At 42.3% G+C, this 20549-nt stretch overlaps 1 protein-coding gene across 3 annotated transcripts in view; it reads left to right on the forward strand.

Annotated features, from left to right (window-relative positions):
* Positions 1 to 20549, forward strand: part of LOC134347583 (rho GTPase-activating protein 6-like) — a 551475-nt gene that overhangs the window by 215806 nt on the left and 315120 nt on the right. Inside the window, exon 1 of one of the 3 annotated variants that reach the window (XM_063049932.1) lies at positions 3116 to 3906. The exons of the other annotated variants lie outside the window; for them this stretch is intronic. Within the exon in view, the coding sequence (XP_062906002.1) occupies positions 3865 to 3906 (42 nt within the window). The 5' untranslated portion in view covers positions 3116 to 3864. Of the gene's footprint in view, positions 1 to 3115; positions 3907 to 20549 lie in introns of those variants that run through there. 3 annotated transcript variants of the gene reach the window in all.

Genomic DNA, 20549 nt, shown 5'->3' on the forward strand with positions numbered 1-20549 from the left:
TTTGAGTGTATTTGTTGACATTTACCAAATCTCTTCAAACCTCTGATGAATTATAGTCATTGACTTGCCTTCTTTACAACTGCATCGATATGTTGGGACTAGGTTAGGTCCTCAGCTATCTTGACACCCAGGAACTTGAAACTCCTCACTTTCTCCACTTCTGATCCCTCTATGAGGACTGGTATGTGTTCCTTTGTCTTACCCTTCCTGAAGTCCACAATCAGTTCTTTTGACTTACTGACATTGGATGCTAGGTTGTTGCTGTGGCAACATTCCACTAGTTGGCATATCTCACTTGTGTACGCCCTCTTGTCACCATCTGAGATTCTACCAACAATGGTTGTATCATTAGCAAGTTTATAGATGGTATTTGAGCTCTGCGTAGCTGCACAGTCATGGATATAGAGAGAGTAGAGCAGTTGGATAAGCACACACCCCTGAGGTGCGCCAGTGTTGATCGTCAATGAGGAGGAGATGTTATCACCAATCAGCACAGACTGTGGTCTTCCAGTTAGGAGGTCAAGGATCCAGTTGCAGAGGGAGGTACAGAGGCCCAGGATCTGTAACTTCTCAATCAAGGTTGTGGGAATTATGGTATTAAATGCTGAGCTATAGTCGATGAACAGCATCCTGACATAGGTGTTTGTGCCTGTCCCAACATCTTTAGTGCAGAGTGACTGTAGTGTGCACCATCTACAAAATGCACTGAAGTTACTTGCCCAGTTTACACACCAGCAATAACACAGTAAAAGACCAGGGCAGCCTACACATGGGACACAACAATCTGCAGGTTCCCCTCTGAGTAACACACCATCCTGACTCAGAAATAAACACCAGTCCTTCATCATCGTTGGACATGAACTTGGCATTCCCCCCTCAACGTCAGCTTGGAAGTACCTTCCAGTGGTTCAAGAGGGCAGCTCATCAGCACCTTCTCAAGGGTCGTTAGCGATGGGCAATGAATGCTAACCTGGGACACACATGTCCTGAAAATGATTTTTTTTTCAAAATGCAGAATTGAGAGGGGGATTGAGAGTGACTGGCCTCCTCCTATTCTAATCTTCCTGGCCTATAGACACATCATCTTCATTCTTCCCTGCATCTAAGGAGACTCCGATAAGATTTCAGAAGGCTGCTAATTTAAGCCAGTTTATAATGCTTTTGTACTGGTTCATGTTGCCCTGCCCTTGAGGACATTTTTGAAATATTTGTGATTCATGCAATAAACTTAACTGTAAATCATTGGATTAATCTCTCAAAGCTGTGCAAGCACAAGAAAAAGGCTAAGGCGTTGTTTGACAACATGCTACCCAGATAAGTGTGAGATGGTTCATTTTGTCAGGTCACATATGATGGCAGAATATAGCATTAATGGTAAGACTCTTGGCAGTGTGGAGGATCAGAGAGATCTTGGGGTCTGAGTCCATAGGACACTCAAAGCTGCTGCGCAGGTTGACTCTGTGGTTAAGAAGGCATATGGTGCATTGGCCTTCAGCAACCATGGGATTGAGTTTAAGAGCTGAGAGGTAATGTTACAGCTATATGGGACCCTGGTCAGACCCCACTTGGAGTACTGTGCTCAGTTCTGGTCATCTCACTACAGGAAGGATGCAGAAACTATAGAAAGGGTGCAGAGGAGATTTACAAGGATGTTGCCTGGATTGGGGAGCATGCCTTATGAGAATAGGTTGAGTGAACAAGGCCTTTTCTCCTTGGAGCGACGGAGGATGAGCGATGACCTAATAGGGGTGTATAAGATGATGAGAGGCATTGGTTGTGTGGATAGTCAGAGGCTTTTTCCCAGGGGTGAAATGGCTAGCATGAGAGGACACAGTTTTAAGGTGCTTGGAAGAAGGTACAGAGGAGATGTCATGGGTAAGTTTTTTACACAGAGAGTGGTGAATGCGTGGCATGGGCTGCTGGCGATGGTGGTGGAGGCGGATACGATGGGGTCTTTTAAGAGACTCCTGGATAGGTACATGGAGCTTAGAAAAATAGAGGGCTATGGGTAACCCTGGGTAATTTCTAAAGTAAGTACATGTTCGGCACCTCATTGTGGGCTGAAGGGCCTGTGTTGTGCTGTAGGTTTTCTATGTTTCTAATGTAATTGTTCATTTATTGCAAAATTTTCAGACTATAGATGCTGGAAATCTGAAATAAAACAGAAAATGTTGGAAACACTGCAGGCCAGACACCATCTGTGGAAGGAGAAACAGAATTAGCTCTTCTGATATGAAACCTTTCATCAGATCAGAATCAGAATAAGGTTTACTATGCATATGTCTTGAAATTTGTTGCGCAGCAGTACAATGCAATACATAATAGCAGAAAAATACTGTGAATTACAGTATGTATACAGATATTAAATAGTTAATTAAACAAGTAATGCAAAAATATAAATAACGAGTAGAACAGTAGTGTTCGTGGGTTGGATGTCCATTTAGAAATCGGATGACAGAGGGGATGAAGATATTCCTGTATTGTTGAGTCTGTGTTCTCGGGATTCTGCACCTTCTCCCTCCTGCTGGAAGCAATGAGAACTGGGTGATGGGGGTCCTTAATGATGGATGCCGCCTTTTTTGAGGGACCGCTCCGTGAAGACGTCCTGGATACTACGGAGGCGAGTGCCCATGATAGAGCCGACTAAGTTTACAACACTCTGCAGCTTATTATTTCAAGTGCAGTGTCTCCCCCCCCCCATACCAGACGGTGATGCAGCCTGACTCGCTGAATGTTTTGACACTCTGCATTTAATTAGGATAATACGTCATCCCACAATGTCACACTTGCTGTTGTGATTATAGTTCAGTTGCAATATAGAAACCAGATTCCAGGATCAACAATTAAACAGTTGACACTTTAATCTGTTTCAGGTGTTGGTTGAGGGATAATACTGGGCAAGAGTGACTGGACACTTGTAGCACGATATTTTTTTGACACATATCCGAGATAACACTCAAAACATATCCCCACAATGCAGTCCCAGCGCACCGTAGTAAACTTGGATCGTGCGCTTGTTCCTGGCGCGAGATTTGAGCCTTTGGCTCAGAATTAAACACGAGGGTCACCCAACACTGACACCGCGGCAAGTGAACCGCTGGTCAAAAATTGATTCTCAGCGCGCGATTTCTCAATTTGGGCAAATCTTGTAATTCAGACCTTTATTAAAGGTGATTAATTCCGCGAACTGAGAAGTGCTGAAGAGTTTTTTTGGATATCTTGGATCACTGCCTTTTCTTTAGGGACTCGGGATTTTCAGAGCGCTCGGGGCCAGAGATGAGCAGCAGCTCGTCACCATGTGGCTGGGTTTATTGCTCCGTGCGCACTCGCGTCTGTTGCTCATAACATCAGCGAGCGGCCGCGAATGTGTCGGGGAGCTCGGCGCACGTGTGGTCGGGCGCAGTGCATAGCGGACGCGGAACAGCTGCGGCGCTTCAACTCGTCCCGTCTTGTTCGCCGAACGGCGATCAGTTGACACATTCATGTCGATGCGCCAGTGAGTCGGGGTCTTGTCAATTGAACCCCCACCCCCCACTCAACCAGCAGCAAAGGAGCCGTCTGCACGGTGAAGGCTTTATTATGAACCCGATAGCCTAGTCCGGGTTGCGAGCGGCGCTGACCGTGTTCCTGCAGCAAGCCGGAGACTGATGCGGGCTAGACCGCAGTGAAGGATAGCAATCTGCGTTCTCCGGTGTAGGTATTATGAAGAAAAACGGCGGAGGCACCTGCTTATGAGGCTTGAAACTGGAGCCTCTTTGGTAGTCGGGATGTGAGAACGAAGGACACTTAATAATCCATTTCCATCACTGCACTTTGCAACTGACTGCAAAGAACTGGTGCATATGTATAGTCAATGCTTCAACCATGTCAGACTTGGTATTTTTTGAGAAACCGGCCCTCTGCGTGGTAAGTGGTTTATATTTAATTTTTACCTCGCTCTAAAACATGATTACAAAGCTGCCCATACATGTACGTTTGGGAATGTGCGCTCGTTACATTTGCTGGATATTGTGTGTGTGTGTGTGTGTACACATTTATATATATCCTGTGTGTTTAAAGCGAAGCCCTGCAAAATGCTGACGCCTTGCTCGTTAGAAGCAGGACAGGGTTGCAAGTTTGATGTTTCACAGATGCCGCTCACAGGCAGTGGAAGTGTGAGAGAGAGTTCTGCAGCCGCTTACCACCGAATCACGGCTTTGGTCGATCAATGATTGACATTAATGCAATACTGAACCCATTTTAGTATGATTCGCAGAATATTTCTCCGAGGGTTCCTCTTCATTATAAGTCTGGGGAAAAGATTTTGGAGTCTCCAGTTTCAGCTGGTTTGTTATGTGTTCTGACGGCCTGAAGCTCTGGCATCCCCTCCCTGAACCATTTGGCCTCTCTGTTTCTCCCGCCTCTGTCACTGGAGAATTGCTTAATACCTCCGCACTCTGATGGATTTTGTGGAATGAAAAACAGCGTCTACTCTGTTTCTCTTTCCACAGATTCCTGCTAAGCTGTTAGGTCCCTCCAGCCTTTCTTGATTTTCATTCATTTGGCGAGCCTGCAGTTTTCTTTTTTAATATTCAATTGGAATTGGTTTATTATTGTCACATGTACCTAGATTGTATGTACTATATGTACATGCTACCAATGTATATAAGCCATCTTGTGTGTTTATATTCATTGTGTTTTTATTATTATTGTGTTTTGTGTTGCATCAGATGGGAGTAACAATTATTTCATTCTCCTTTATACTTTTGAACTAGAAATGATATTAAACAGTCTTGAGTTAGAGATAGAGTGAAAAGTTTCACAAGATCAAGTCATTACCCAGCTCACTGAGGCAGAACAATCTAAAGCAATAAGAATGCAGAATTATATTAAGTGTTAATGGCTACAGAGAAAGTGCAGTACAGGTAAACAATAAGGTGCAAGGTCATTATTTGAGCCCTGCTGCCCAGCAATCCCCCGATTTAATCCTGGCCTAATCACCGGACAGTTTGCAATGATCAATTAATTTACCAACCAGTAAGATTTGGACTCTGGGAGGAAACTGGAACACTCAGAGGAAATCCGTGAGGTCCCGGGGAAAATGTTCAAACTCCTTACAGACAACAGCAGGAATGGGGTAGATGGTGAGGTCAGGAATCCATCTTCCCAGGGGACCATAGGTCTTATAACAGTGAAATAGAAGCGGTCCTTAAGAGTGGTGGTATGCAATTTCAGGTTTTTGTATCAATTTCAGGCTGATGGAAGAGGGAAAAGAGAGAATTTTCAGGGTTGATGGTGTCTTTGATAATCTTGACTGATTTACTGTGGCAGCAAGAAGGATAGCTGAAGACCACAGAGGGAAGGCCCGTTTCCGTGGTGAGCTGTGTCCACAATGCTCTGCAGTTTCTTGAGGTCACATGCAGAGCAGTTGCCATACCAAGCCGTTATGCATCCAGACAGGATGCTTTCTATGATGCATTGATACAGATCGGTAAGGGTCAACATGGACGTGCCAGATTCATTTAGCCTCCTGAGGAAGAAGAGGCAAGAGTGAGCCTTCTTTACAGATAGGTCGTTGGACAGGTTTTGGTGATGTTCACTTCTAGGAACTTGAAGCTCTGAACCTCAGTGCCATTGATGCAGATAAGAGCATGTGTCCCTTCTTGGAGTCAATAACCAGTAGATCTTTTGTTGACACTGAGGAAAAGGTTTTTGTTATGATACCATGTTACTAAGATCACTGCCTCCTTCCAGTACTCTGACTCACTGTTATTTGCGATATTGGCCTCGTATTATCTGCAGATGGAATTGGAAGGAAATCTGGCCGTGCAGTTGTGTGTACAGGGAGTAGAGTAGGAGGCTGAAGATGCAACATTAGGGAGCACCGGTACTTAGAATAATCATGACAGAGGTGTGGCTGCCCATCCTACTGAATGTGATCTGTTGGTCAGGAAATAAGGTTCTAGTTACAGAGAGAGGCATTAAATCCCAGAGTCCAGAGTTTAGTGATAAGTTTGCTTGGAATTATTAGCATTGAAGGTGAAGCAGTAATCAATAAAAAATATCTGATGTAGGTGCTTTACTGTCAGATGCTCCAGAGAAAGGTGTAGGGTCAGGAAGATGGTGTCAACTACAGACCTGTTTCAGCAGTAGACGAGTTACAGTGGGGTCAAGGTTGCTTGAAAGGCTGGAGTTAATGTGCAGCATGATTAGCTTCTTGAATCTCTTCCTGATGGTGAATGTCAGAGCCCCTGGGTGGTAGTTGTTTTGCTTTTGGTTTGACCATGTAGTTGTTAATCTGCTTTGTTGTATTCTCTTGGAGCTTGGTATCAATCTTCTGTTTGTTATTGGTCTTGTGAACCTGGGATGTTTCTGCCGTATTGTTGGGGTTGTAATATGGTTGCTACAGCTTTCAGATTCTAAGCTCACAACCTGTGAGTGGCAGCCGGGGCTTGGGAATGCCGGAGCCTCCAATTTCTCCACAGGTTGCATACCTTTCTGACTTGGATGGGTGTATTTCCGTTGTGCTGGAATTCCCTGCCCAGTTGATGGGCACCATCTAGTTAATGAGTAAGTCTGAATGCAGTATTGTAAGGCAGATGTCCCGAGTCTTTTTGTTAATTCTTAGAAAGTAAGAAGTACTAGGCAGCATTTATTGTCTGTCCTTGTACTTATTTGGTCTGTACTTGCTGTAATTCAGAAGAATGAGAAAAGATCTTGTAGAAACATATAAAATTATGAAAGGGATAGAAAAGATAGAGGCAGGAAAATTGTTTCCACTGATAGGTGAGACTAGAACTAGGGCGCACAGCCTCAAGGTTCGGTGGAGTAGATTTAGGACAGAGATGAGGAGGAACTGCTTTTCTCAGAGGGTGGTGAATCTGTGGAATTCTTTGCCCAATGAAGCAGTGCAGAATCAGAATCAGGTTTATTATCACCGGCATGTGACGTGAAATTTGTTAACTTAGCAGCAGCAGTTCAATGCAATATATAATATAGAAGAGAAAAAATAATAAATATAATAATAAAAAAGTAAATCAATTACAGTATATGTATATTGAATAGATCTTAAAAACATACAAATAAACAGAAATACTGTATATTAAAAAAAGTGAGGTAGTGTCTGAAGATTCAATGTCCATTTAGGAATTGGATGGCAGAGGGGAAGAAGCTGTTCCTGAATCGCTGAGTGTGTGCCTTCAGGCTTCTGTACCTCCTACCTGATGGTTACAGTGAGAAAAGGGCATGCCCTGGGTGCTGGAGGTCCTTAATAATGAACGCTGCCTTTCTCCAACACTGCTCCCTGAAGATGTCCTGGGTACTTTGTAGGCTAGTGCCCAAGATGGAATTGACTAGATTTACAACCCTCTGCTGCTTCTTTCGGTCCTGTGCAGTAGCCCCTCCATATCAGACAGTAATGCAGCCTGTCAGAATGCTCTCCATGGTACAACTAGAGAAGTTTTTGAATGTATTTGTTGACATACCAAATCTCTTCAAACTCCTAATAAGATATAGCCACTGTCTTGCCTTCTTTATAACTACATCGATATGTTGGGACCAGGTTAGAACCCCAGATATCTTGACACCCAGGAACTTGAAACTACGTCATAAACATACTTAAGACAAAGTTGGATAGATTTTTGCATAGTAAGGGAATTAGCGGTTATGGGGAAAAGGCAGGTAGGTGGAGATGAGTCCATGGCCAGGTCAGCCATGATCTTATTGAATGGCAGAGCAGGCTCAGCGGGCCAGATGGCCTACTCCTGCTCCTATTTCTTATGTTCTTATGTTTCCAATTCGGTACAGGACTACATTGGTTTTCTGACTTGGGAACAATTAAGTACAGGCAAAAAATGTTGCCTAGTACTTGTGATGCCAGTTTGTAAGAATGGAAGAAAGACCTGGAATCTCTGCCTTACAATATTACATTCAGACTAACTCTTTAATTAGATTGTGTCCAATACACAGTGAAAAACTCTGCTGCCTGTTGCATGCTGGACTAAAAACTGCTGGGTACTCAATCATTCCAGTTTGCCCCAGTCGATCCTGGACATCTGTTAGTGTCTGCACTTCTGTCAGTCTGAATTCTATCTTGCACCACCCCTCTCACAATTTGGGTACTCCCTGAGTGTGCCAGAATTTCCAATACAGTACTACATAACAAAGTTTTTACGGAGACAGTTTCCCCATTTGTAAGCACATATTATAAACGTGGGTCTTCTGCAAGGCAACTGGTGATGAGTTAAATAGAACTAATCTAGACCCCCCGCCCCTTGTGACAAGTCATACTGGGATTGTTTTATTATATTCAAAGTGTGATGATAAATAAATTGCATCAAATTTCAAAAAGATTCAGATGCCAGTGTGCAAAATAACTCCCATCCTGAGTCAAAAAGGCTCAGCTGGAGTTCACATGTCAATTCAGAAATGTGTACATACATGTTTCCATAGGCTGACATTTCTCTGGCAACAAGTTTTGACAAATTACTTTAGATCTCTCTTCCCTCATTGCAATCATCAATCATTTAGACATTTTAAGGTTTAAAAATAGAAAATATGTAAATACTCAGCAGATCAGGCAGTATCTGTGGAAAGAGATAGAGTTAACTTTTAGGGTCATAGGCTCTTCATCAGAGCGGAATGTCATCAGAACTTTATCATCAGTTATGACCAAGGGTCTTCAACCTGCAACATTAACTCTTTCTCTTTCCATATATGTACATTGCCTGACCTGCTGAATATTTCCAGTGTTACATACATATGTTGCCTGATCTGCTGAACGTTTGCAGTGATTGCCGACTTTAGTTTGTAATGGTGGGCACAATGGGCCAAAAGCCTTCCTCTAGTGGCATAAATAGTCTTTTGTCCTGTGAGTTTCATAGTTCTAGTTTCTTTAACAGGAGTGAAATCCATTTTGCCATTACATATTGCTAAATAGTTTGTTTCACATTATCATTTTAACTTTATTATCATTTTAGTTGGAATTTGATTATACGTCCTTGGCATTCCATCATTGTTTTCTTTTGTTCAATGAATCACACTCCTCTTGGTCACTGCTGATTTATAGATTTTTGACTGCTTAAGTCGTACAAGTAATGATGTATTGATTACTCTTTTCATGATTGAATTTCATTTGGATTTTTTGCGTCCACTATATACCTCATAGTGGTTGTGAGGCACACTTAGCACTATGAACAGTCCTGGTACAGAGTGGTGAGTGCACATTGTGGAATTCTATTAGACGTTCAGTAGTTCGGTGCCATTATGGTCATAGGAAGTTAGTCAATGATTCAGGGACAGCTTCTCCTCTGCCAGGTATCTGAATGGACATTGAATAGTGCAGATGGACAGATTCTTGATAACCAAGAGAGTGGAAGGTTATCAGGATTAAATGAGAACATGCATCTGAAATTAAAATTAGCACAGGCATGATTTTATTAAATAGCTGACTGGGTTGAGAGGCAAAGTGATTAACTCCTATGCCTCATTCATATGTTTGCATGTCACTGTTGTGAAGGAGATGTTGGTGAGTTCCTGTTGTCTGTTTTTGGTGCCACGGGAAGAAAGAACAGGGAAGACGGGATAAAGGTCCAGAAGTGGGAGGTTTCAGTGCTCTGCAGATTGGTCCTGAACTAGTGTTTGATTCAAGCGTTTAGGAATGCTATTCATGCTTAATCTGATCCTGACAGACAGGGTGATGGAAGACTAAACTAGCTATAAACATTCAGGTTGATGTCTCTTGTATCAAAAGGGGCAAAAATAGGGGTCTTACCAAGGGGTTTGTTACAATGTTAGTGTGGTTTGATTTGAGACGGGAATAAAGGAGTGGTGAAACATATTATATGAAAATGTGCTTTTGAGGTTTAGATTGTTTTGAACTGGAGCATTTTTAGAGTTGAAGTTAAAAGGCTGGTGGAGCTTACAAGAAAGTGGTCGGAGATGGTCTTGATTGAGCGAGTAAAAAAACAATTTGGAAGACAGCAGGAAGCCAGTGGCAATGAGCCAGGGCAATACAGCTTAAGAGTGTTAGGAATCAGAGATTTCCCCAGGGGAGAGGAAAGGATGACCTGACATGAAGATTGAAATCACAGAGGAGAAGTCTCTTAGTGCAGAGGCTGTGAAAAGAAACACAGGAGGTTATCTCGACGAGAAATCTAGGGTGCGGCATTGTTATCATGGAAAAATATTCATCAAACAAATGAAAAATAAGCACAAATATAGAATGCAATGATGTTGAATCAATGTTACTGTGTTTGGTATGATTTTATTACACTTGGCCGAATAGTTTTCAAAGCTTTCCAAGAGGTTCTGAGTCCAATTCAGATATTCACTTGCACAAGCACCTTCCCCCATATTTCCTTAGCTCTGTTCTGTACCCTGACATGGAATGTGAAGGGGAAGGTTGATATACTAGCTGGTATCAATTTGCCCCTGGTTGGCTTGTGAGTGGTAGAATTTGAAGGGTTTTCTGGGAATGTGGGGAGAATAAAAAGTGGGATTAATGTGTAAGTAGTGTATTACCATATAACAATTACAGCACGGAAACAGGCCAACTCGGCTCTTTTAGTCCGTGCCGAACTCCTACTCTCACCTAGTCCCACCGACCTGTACTTGGTCCATAACCCTCCATTCCCTTCCTGTCCATATATCTATCCAATTTAACTTTAAACGACATCGAACCTGCCTCAACCACTTCTGCTGGAAGCTCGTTCCACACAGCTACCACTGTCTGAGTAAAGAAGTTCCCCCTCATGTTACCCCTAAACTTTTGCCCTTTAACTTTCAACTCATGTCCTCTTGTTTGAATCTTCCCTACTCTCAATGGAAAAAGCCTAACCTCATCAACTCTATCAATCCCCCTCATAATTTTAAACACCTCTATCAAGTCCCCTCTCAACCTGCTACGCTCCAAAGAATAAAGACCCAACTTGTTCAACCTTTCTCTGTAACTTAGGAGATGAAACCCAGGTAACATTTTAGTAAACCTTTAGTATAGTAAATGGGTGCTGATGGTTGACATGAACTCTGTGGGTAAAGTGCCTGCATCCATGTTGTGTGGCTCTCTCATTCCCTACCATCCTACAAGGCTGTTCATCATGGTCAAGTGTTGTCCTGACCAGAGATTGTCACACGCTCAGTCCAACACAAAGCATTCAGCCGTGCTCAGTGCAAGAACCCTCACAGATTTCACGGCTGCCTTGCTGAAGTGCATAAAAAAGCTGAGATTAGTAAATTTAACCTCCACTGAAGTAGCACGTTATTAATTACAGGCTATGCCTCACATCTCTTCTCGTGTCTCTGTGTCTCTCCTTACATAATGTCCTGTCTGGACAAACATAAGCAATGAGCATCTGAGAGACTCCTTTTAGTGAGAAGCAACGTGGTTATCTAAAACAGGTTCTTCCTGTGCCGTAGATGCACATGTCTGCAACTTCATTTCTGGTCGGTAGTGTTAAGCACATTATATGGAACCATCACATTGTACTTTATCTCTGAAATTTCCTCCACTGAAGTTGATAAGAAGAATTTTAGAGGCCCAGTATGACCTATGAAGCTATGGGTAGTGTGTTTACTTCTACTCATTGGCAATAAATTTCTAGGCAAAAGAGTTTTGTTATATTTCGCCTAGGGAATTTGAGTTGAAATAGAGAGCTAGTAAAACCAAGAAACTGAATTTACTAAATTAAAAGATCAGTGAAGCTCCCACTCTCATGAATGTGTTATTGCTCTGAGCAATTTTTGTACAGAATGTAGGGGAAATTGTTTGCAGTGTGTGGGTGCAATGGTAACAGCAATGCAGATTTAAGATTACTAAAGAAAGGAAAGGCATTTTTGAAATGCAAACAGTTGTTATGATATGGATGCATTCACTGCCTGAATGGATGAAAGAGCAAATTTGGAAGTAACATTAAAAAGAGAATTGTATGCATACATCAAAAGGCAATGCTTGAGGAAAGAACAAGGCAGTAACACTAATTGCATAGTTCTTTAAAGACGCCAGCAGAGATAGCAAGGTCCAAATGATATCTTTCTGTAAGATTTAACTTGCCAGATATTTACCTTTGGTCACCAGTGCTAAACGCTGGTGAGGTTTTTGGCTACTGACTCCCACACCTTTCGGGCAATCAGTTCTATTGAGTTCAGCGGAAATAATTAATCCCCCTGTACCTGGTCCACGTTAGCAATGAAAGTAAAATACATACAACATATATAGAACATAGAATAGTACAGCACAGTACAGGCCCTTCAGCCTGCATTGTTGTGCCGACCCTCAAACCCTGCCTCCCATATCACCCCCCACCTTAAATTCCTCCATATACCTGTCTAGTAGTCTCTTAAATTTCACTAGTGTATCTGCCTCCACCACTGACTCAGGCAGTGCATTCCACGCACCAACCACTCTCTGAGTAAAAAACCTTCCTCTAGTATCCCCCTTGAACTTCCCACTCCTTACCTTAAAGCCATGTCCCCTTGTATTGAGCAGTGGTGCCCTGGGGAAGAGGCACTGGCTATCCACTCTATCTATTCCTCTTATTATCTTGTACACATCTATCATGTCTCCTCTCATCCTCCTTCTCTCCAAAGAGTAAAGCCCTATCTCCCTTAATCTCTGATCATAATCTGTACCCTCTAAACCAGGCAGCATCCTGGTAAATCTCTGTACCCTTTCCAATGCTTCCACATCTTTCCTATAGTGAGGCGACCAGAACTGGACACAGTACTCCAAGTGTGGCCTAACCAGAGTTTTATAGAGCTGCATCATTACCTCACGACTCTTAAACTCTATCCCTCGACTTATGAAAGCTAACACCCCATAAGCTTTCTTAACTACCCTATCTACCTGTGAGGCAACTTTCAGGGATCTGTGGACATGTACCCCTAGATCCCTCTGCTCCTCCACACTACCAAGTATCCTGCCATTTACTTTGTACTCTGCCTTGGAGTTTGTCCTTCCAAAGTGTACCACCTCACACTTCTCCGGATTGAACTCCATCTGCCACTTCTCAGCCCACTTCTGCATCCTATCAATGTCTCTCTGCAATCTTCGACAATCCCCCACACTATCCACAACGCCACCAACCTTTGTGTCGTCTGCAAACTTGCCAACCCACCCTTTACCCCCACATCCAGGTCGTTAATAAAAATCATGGAAAGTAGAGGTCCCAGAACCTCCTTGCTTTTCCCACTTGCCACCCCCTCCCCATCCTCTTAGGGTGCTAACTTGAAAGCTCTGCATTTCACATCAGCTCAAGTTCAAGTTTATTGTCATTTAAACCACACTACATGTATGCTGCCAAATGAAAGAACCTTCCTCCCGACAAAGGTGCACGACACAGGGCATATAACTCACACTCAGCACCTAAAGTAATATTACCACAAATAATAAAGTGCATTTATGACGCAAGTTTAAAGTGTAAATATTATAATGCTACTGGTGCTTCATATGTGGTGGGACCTGGGTGGTGACAGGGATTTCAGTTGTCTCACAGCCTGGGGGAAGGAGCTGTTTCCAATTCTAACAGTCCTTGTCCAAATGCTGTGGAGCCTCCCACCCGATGGTAGGGGTCAAAGAGATTGGTAGACGATGGGAGGGCTTATTTACAATGCTAATGGACCTGGAACACAATCCTTTACTGGTATTCCTATTTCCACCAGTAATGCTTGGTTGTTACAGTCAGAGGCAGTCCTAATTTGTCATTATATTTAGAACAATTCCTATGTTTCAAATTCTTTTCCAGGCATCATTTAAAATCCCAGAATTGCCTTATGTATACTTCATACTTTATTCACACAAAAAGATCAAGTTGTTTCTTGAACTCTAACAAGCATTAATAAGGTCTTCAACTCTTTAACATTAGGAGGTGTTGCCTTTGATTCCTGTAAAGAAATTTCCACTTCCAGGATAAATATGATTGCTTTTTTAAAAATAATGACAGGGCATCAATATTTCTGGCTTATGCTTTAAGTTCATACAGCAAGTTCCTTTCAGTATCCACAATGACCCTCCTCCCCTCCACTGAGCCTGGCACAGCAGAGCAGCTGCCCCATGGTTTGGGTGATTTGTGTTTATTCCCGATCTCATGTGCTGAGTTGGGCATGTTCTCCCTTTGGAAGCTCTGGTTTCCAATAGCTGTGCTAATTGGTATGGCAACTGGCCTAAATGGACGATAGGATTGATGGGAATGGTGGGCGGGAATAAGATACAGGGAAAAATAATGGAGGGAATAGGATTGCTTCATAAATTGAAAAGGACTCTGTTGGCTGAATTGGCACCTTCAATCTTGTAAAGAAATATGGAAACCCACTTCAATCCTCCCTACCTCCCCCAGTGTCCATCTGCCATCCAACCTTGGGATTTCACCTTTGCTCAGTTAAGAACAACCCTACCAAAGTCAGTAGGGTTCAAGGCTCATTTTAGGCCAGGTAATGCTGCCCCAGCCTTCATTGCAACAGTGGGATGTTTCTTTATTGTTGGTTATTTGATCTTTTGGTTGGGTGTTAAATGAAGGCACTCTTCCCTGTGAAGTGGATGTCAAAGATCCCATAGTACAACTTAAGAGTATGTGTAATTTTCCTGATGTCTAAGTCAATTCTAATACCCTTGACAGTAATCTAGAGTATTTAAGTGATTTGCTTTGTTTGTATTAGTAACTTCTCTAACAGATTGGCTGATGATATGAGCAACTTTTATCACAACTACCATTGGGCAGGAGATACAGAAGCATCAGGTCTCACACCAGCAGGTTCAGGAACAGTTACTGCCCTACAACCATCAGGCTCATGAACCAGTGTGGATAACTTCACTCACCTCAACTCTGAACTGATTCTATAATCTACGGACTCCACTTTCAAAGGCTCTACAACTGTTGTTATCAGTGTTACTTATTTTTTATTTGCACTATTTGTCTTATTTTGTTTGTCACTGTGTAGTTTTTCCCATACATTCGATTGTATTTCTTTTGTCCTGTAAATGCCTGCAAGAAATGAATCTAAAATATGGTGACATACATACTTTGAAAATAAATTTACTTTGACTAATCTAAATATAGGCATCTGTTAGACTCATGAGGGCGCAGGCCTGGGCAAGGTTGTATGGAAGATCGGCAGTTGCCCATGCTGCGAGTCTCCCCTCTCCATGGCACCAATGTTGTCCAAGGGAAGGGCATTAGGACCCATACAGCTTGGCACCGGTGTCGTCGCAGAGCAATGTGTGGTTAAGTGCCTTGCTCAAGGACACACACGCTGCCTCAGCCAAGGCTCGAACTCGCGACCTTCAGATTGCTAGATGAACGCCTTAACCACTTGGCCACGCGCCACAAGTAGTTAATAAGTGTTTAAATTTGTAGTATTTTTAATGATGTACTTGAATCAACACCTTCCTTCAGGAGATAAACACAAAATGCAGGACGAGCTCAGCAAGTTAGACAACATCTATGGAGAGTGTCAAAGAGAATTCAGAATTTTTTTACACTGAATCTACAGCACAGAAGCAGGTCCATCCTGACTGGTGGTGAATGTATAGGCGTCCTCCCTTATTTCCATCAGCTTGTATGTTTCTCGTTCTCCTTACCTCTTTGTTCATTGTTCTCTTTTACTAGACTGGCAACCTATCCCATCTGGTTGACACTTTATCCCATGTTATTATTGTTGAAAAAAATCATAGTTATGAGTTAACATTGATATATCCCTATATGGTTAATAGTCAATGAAATGCTTTTGAAATGCAGTCACTTCTATAACTAGGGAATATGGCACGTGGTAATGACAAGGCACTGTTCTTGTGATGTAGGATGGATGTTAGCTAGGACACTGGGAGGAGCAGCCATTTGCAACCCTTTGCATCCAAGTAGAATGCAGAGGTTTGTGGGGGGGGGGGGGGTGGGGTGTTCAGTTTTGCATTCTACCTGAAACTCAGTGCAACACATTTTCCATGTCAGCCCAGCAACCTGTACTGAACAGCTACAAGATCATGCATTTATCTGGTAGCCTTCATGTAATAGGCGGCTAGGATGTTAAACAATGTCACACATATTGCACAGTGTTTGGAAACTAAAACATGAAAGGAAATATTATTAAGATGGTGAACTGTCAAAAAAAGGTCCAAGTAACACCTAAAATGTGGATGGAGATAGAAAACAGCAAAAGGAATTTTTGTTTCAGGTAAGGGCTGGTGGTAATTGTTACTTAGAAATGAAGTTACTGAAGTGTTTAAAGTGAGATAGAAGCACTCTTTTGCAGCACTCTTGTTAAGATTTTTATTGCAAAGCAAGGTTTTGTTTAAAATTGGCAGGATTTAGTAAAATAGTTATTGCATTGTTGATCCATTGGTTTGGGGGTCATCATGACATAGTTGGAGTACAGTAGTACAGTTGAGCTGTATTATTTCATGTTGTTATGAAGGAAGGGAGAAGGAGCTTCAACAACTGATTTTTAAAAATCAAGCATACTAGTTTCTGGTTTTCTTTTTTGAAGCTTAAAGATTCCTACATCTTTATTTAGAAGTGATGCCGACAAAATTGTTTTCATACAAACAGACCAGAAATAATGTTAATATGTTAGACCCTGTCCCAATTGATCCATGGATTTTACCTAAATGTATGCACACTGCCACATCATTGCAGCAGCTCATTTAGAGAATGGCTCTCACTTGTGCTTTTATTGGAGACTTTAGTTGGAGGTATAAGTATATAATCTTCTAAGGTACTTGTACTCTGTTAGAGATGACGCTTTTCAGATGAGACATAAACTGAAGTCCCTTTTGCCAACAGAGGAAAATGAGAAAGGTCTCATGGTACCAGACTGAAAAACAGTAGGAAAGTTCTATCTAAGAATCTTGTCAATATTTATTCCTCAATAACACGTGAAACAGTTGATTTACTCATTATCACCTTACTCTGTGTGAAACCTTATTATTCATAGTTTAGCTTGCTAAGCATCCTGAATTATATCAGTGATCACAAATCAAAAGTACATTATGAACACGAGTTGTTTTTGTTGTCCTAAGTATACTAAATCCACTATGTAAATACAACTCTTTATTTCTATTTATGTGAACGCAGATCTCCGTAACGGAAACTAGTCAAAGTAAATTTATTATGAAAATACATGTATGTCGCCACATACTACCTTAAGATTCATTTTCTTGTAGGTATTTACAGGGGAAAAAAAGAAATACAATAGAATTTATGAAAAATTATACATTATCTAAGACTGACAAACAACCAATGTGCAAAAGAAGGCAAATTGCAAATAACAAATAAATAATTCTGGGAACATGAGTTGTGGAGTCCTTGAAAGTGAATCCATGGATTGTGGAAGCTACTCAGAGTTGAGGTGAGTCAAGATATTCATGCTGGTTGAGGTTGCTGATCGTGCTAAGAATATCCAGATTCACTGCTGTGACACTTGCTGTAGAGAAACTTATAGAGAAGTACAAAATGAGCTGCATTACTATTACTAGAAAACACACTAGCAGTTACACATATTGGTGAATATATAAAAATACAAGGCAGCATAGGAAAAATAACAACTTTGTACTCTAATCCAACAGGGATTTCAGAATGACCCATGTCAACTTCCTCCCGGTTAACAACAGTGTGGTGTGACCTGATTCAATGTTTGGATGAGCTTATTCATCTGCTCAAGCAGATCCGATGTTGTCGTTCCGTGGAAGCAGCTCTTCCATTGACTTTTTCAAGGTCTTGACGTCTTTAAGCTGTGAATCACATTTGCCTTTGAGAATCAATTTTCTTACAAGCTTTTACCTCCAGTGTTGGAAGAATTTAGATAATTTAGATCAGTAGTTCTTCAAATAATGATGTCAAATCTTTCATTTTTTCCAGAGTCTCTTGCACATAACTATGAAATTGATTGAGCAGTGATGCATTGTGATGGTGTGTCACTCAAAATGCAGGATCTGTTGAAACAAGTAGTTGAAACCTCAACTACTCAGATGTTGGGATAGGAAACCATGTTTGCTGATACAAATCAATTCTGCTCTATTTCCATCAACAAGCTTGCAGATGATGCTACCCTAGTGAGCCATATCTCAAAAAATAGTAAGGCACACTACAGGAAGGAGATGGAGATCTTGGTAACAACCTTTCCCTCAATGTCAGCAAAACAAAAGAGTTGATCATTAACTTCAGGAAAGGGATGTGGTGCCTGTTTACGTCAACGGTGATAAAGTCTGGAGGATTTGGACCTTCACGTTCCTAGGAGTAACCATTGCCAATAGCCCGTACTGGTCCGGCCATGTAGGTGCCACACTCAGGCAGTTCACCAGCACCTCTGCTTCCTCAGGAGACCAGAGGCATTTGGCTTGTCCCTTTTGACCCTTACTGATTTTTATCAATGCACTATAGAAAGCATTCTATCCGAATGCTTCACGGCTTGGTATGGCAACTGTACGAAACTGCAGAGTTATGGAGCCATCTCAGCACATTGCAGAAATCAGCTCCCCCTCTATGGACTCTGTCTCCATCCTCTCTGCCTTGATAAAGCAGCAAACATAATTAAAGACCCACCCCCTAGACATTGTCTCTTCTTCTCCCTCCCACTGGGCAGAAAGTCTGCGAGCCTGCGACCAGACTCAAGGACAGCTTCTGTCCCACTGTTATAAGACTACTGAATGGTCCCCTACGATGACAAGATGGACTTTTGACCTTGTAATGTAATTCGTCATGGATTTGCACCTCACTTTGTTCTGTAACATTAACACTTTATTCTGCATTTTGTCGTGCTCCCTTGTCCTATCTCAATGCACTGTTGAATGAAATGATCTGTATGGATGGCATGCAAACAAAGTTTTCCACTGTACTTTGGTGCATGTGACAATAATTCAGCTTTTAGAATTTAAAGTTGGTATCACTAAAAGTTACTTTGAAATTACGAGACATAGTAGGATCCCACCGGGTTCACTAATTTCCTTCAGGGAAGGATACTTGCAGTCTTTATGCTGTCCAACCCAGCGGTGTTTCCATACTCTGAGCAATGTGTTTGAGTCATAAGTGACCCCTGTATAGGCTGAACAAGCCAGGGAATGGTTGGAGACGCTCAGTGTATGTAAGGCTTGATAGTGGCACCCTTGTGAATGACGTTTTCCATTCTGCACGAAGAGCAGAACACATTTTAAATGGAGAAAAAGCAGTGGAGTTCATAGTGTCACAGGGGTGCATATACTGAGAATATTAGGGACAGTTATTGAAATATCTATTTTTATATGTATCCACTAAGATGGTGGCATACTCAGATGTAGGGGCCTCTCAGGGGCCAATCAAAGGTGTTTTTGTCTCTTTTAAATGTCTTTTTTTTATGATTGTAACACACTGCTGGACATTAAGAACTTCAAGCACTGTAGGTCTACCCCGTCAGTGAATTGCCCGATAGCTGTGGAGCTGGACTTGGTATGGAATGTGTTGCTGCTCACTACAGAGAGGCAGTGGAGACAGTGCGTAAAGGCGGTGTGCAGTCTTAACAGCAAGTGATTGTCTTAGGCATTTACTTTGTGATCGCAAGACTCTGTTGGACATTGGTAATGTACAATACTGCGAGTCAAGCCAATTGTTTTTATTGGCGAGATAGATGGCAGGGGAGCGGCACGGCCTTCGTTGTAGTGGGGACTGGGCCTCGTGTTGCGGGCTCGCCTGTTGCAGCAGCCCAGGAGGGGAGATGCCGGACACGATGTGGCGCAGATTCCGTGCTGGGTTGGGCGCTGGCCCCATCTCATCAGCACTGCCCTCCGGCGTTCACTCAGTGGAAGCCGAGCTGGATTGTGTCCGTACATTCGCCTGCAGACTGCTGAGAACTGCTTGTTCTTGCCGACAGCACCCATACACCATCAATTTACAGGATGTTTCACTCAAGGACTTGGGCTATGTACTTGTTTGTGTGACTGTATGTTTACTGCTATCTTATGTGCTATGTGTGCCTTGTGCTGTGTTTGTCTGTTGGTGCTGTGTTTTGCACCTTGGCCCAGGCTGTTTCATTTGGCTGTATTCATATATGGTTGAATGACAATTAAACTTGAACTAAAGACAAAAAAGGTGAATAATACACCATCATTCCTCAGTAATCCTTTCATTATAGAACAAGGTCATTTCAGACCATTAAGCCTTTGGCAGTCAAGAGGCTCCTATTCCCTGATTAATATTCCCTATAACTGACTCTTCCCACATTTTCCAACAACTCCCCTTTCGTTTCTGTCACTCAGCAACACATGAGGAGCAGATTACAGTGGCCAGCTCCCCTACGGGCCCACACAGTGTGGGAGGAAATTGGAGCACCTGGGGGAAAACCCAGAGGGTTATAGGGAGAAAGTATAAACTCCACACTGACAGTGGCCTGATCACAGGAGCTACGTGGCAAAGGTTTTTACCAGCTGCCACACTGAGTACTGGGCAACATTGCATTGTTCTTAGAGTGTGATGTAGACGTTGCACAATTACATCTTAACATGAAGAGCTGAATTGCCAGGGTTGTATTCAAGGAAATGTAGGATAAGGGGTGAAGGGACTGAATTTTATTCAAATATTAAAAGGAAGCATAAACATTTTCTTCTCTTTGGGGAG

This window comes from Mobula hypostoma, chromosome 6 (assembly GCF_963921235.1).
Source record: "Mobula hypostoma chromosome 6, sMobHyp1.1, whole genome shotgun sequence".
Classification (NCBI taxonomy): domain Eukaryota; kingdom Metazoa; phylum Chordata; class Chondrichthyes; order Myliobatiformes; family Myliobatidae; genus Mobula; species Mobula hypostoma.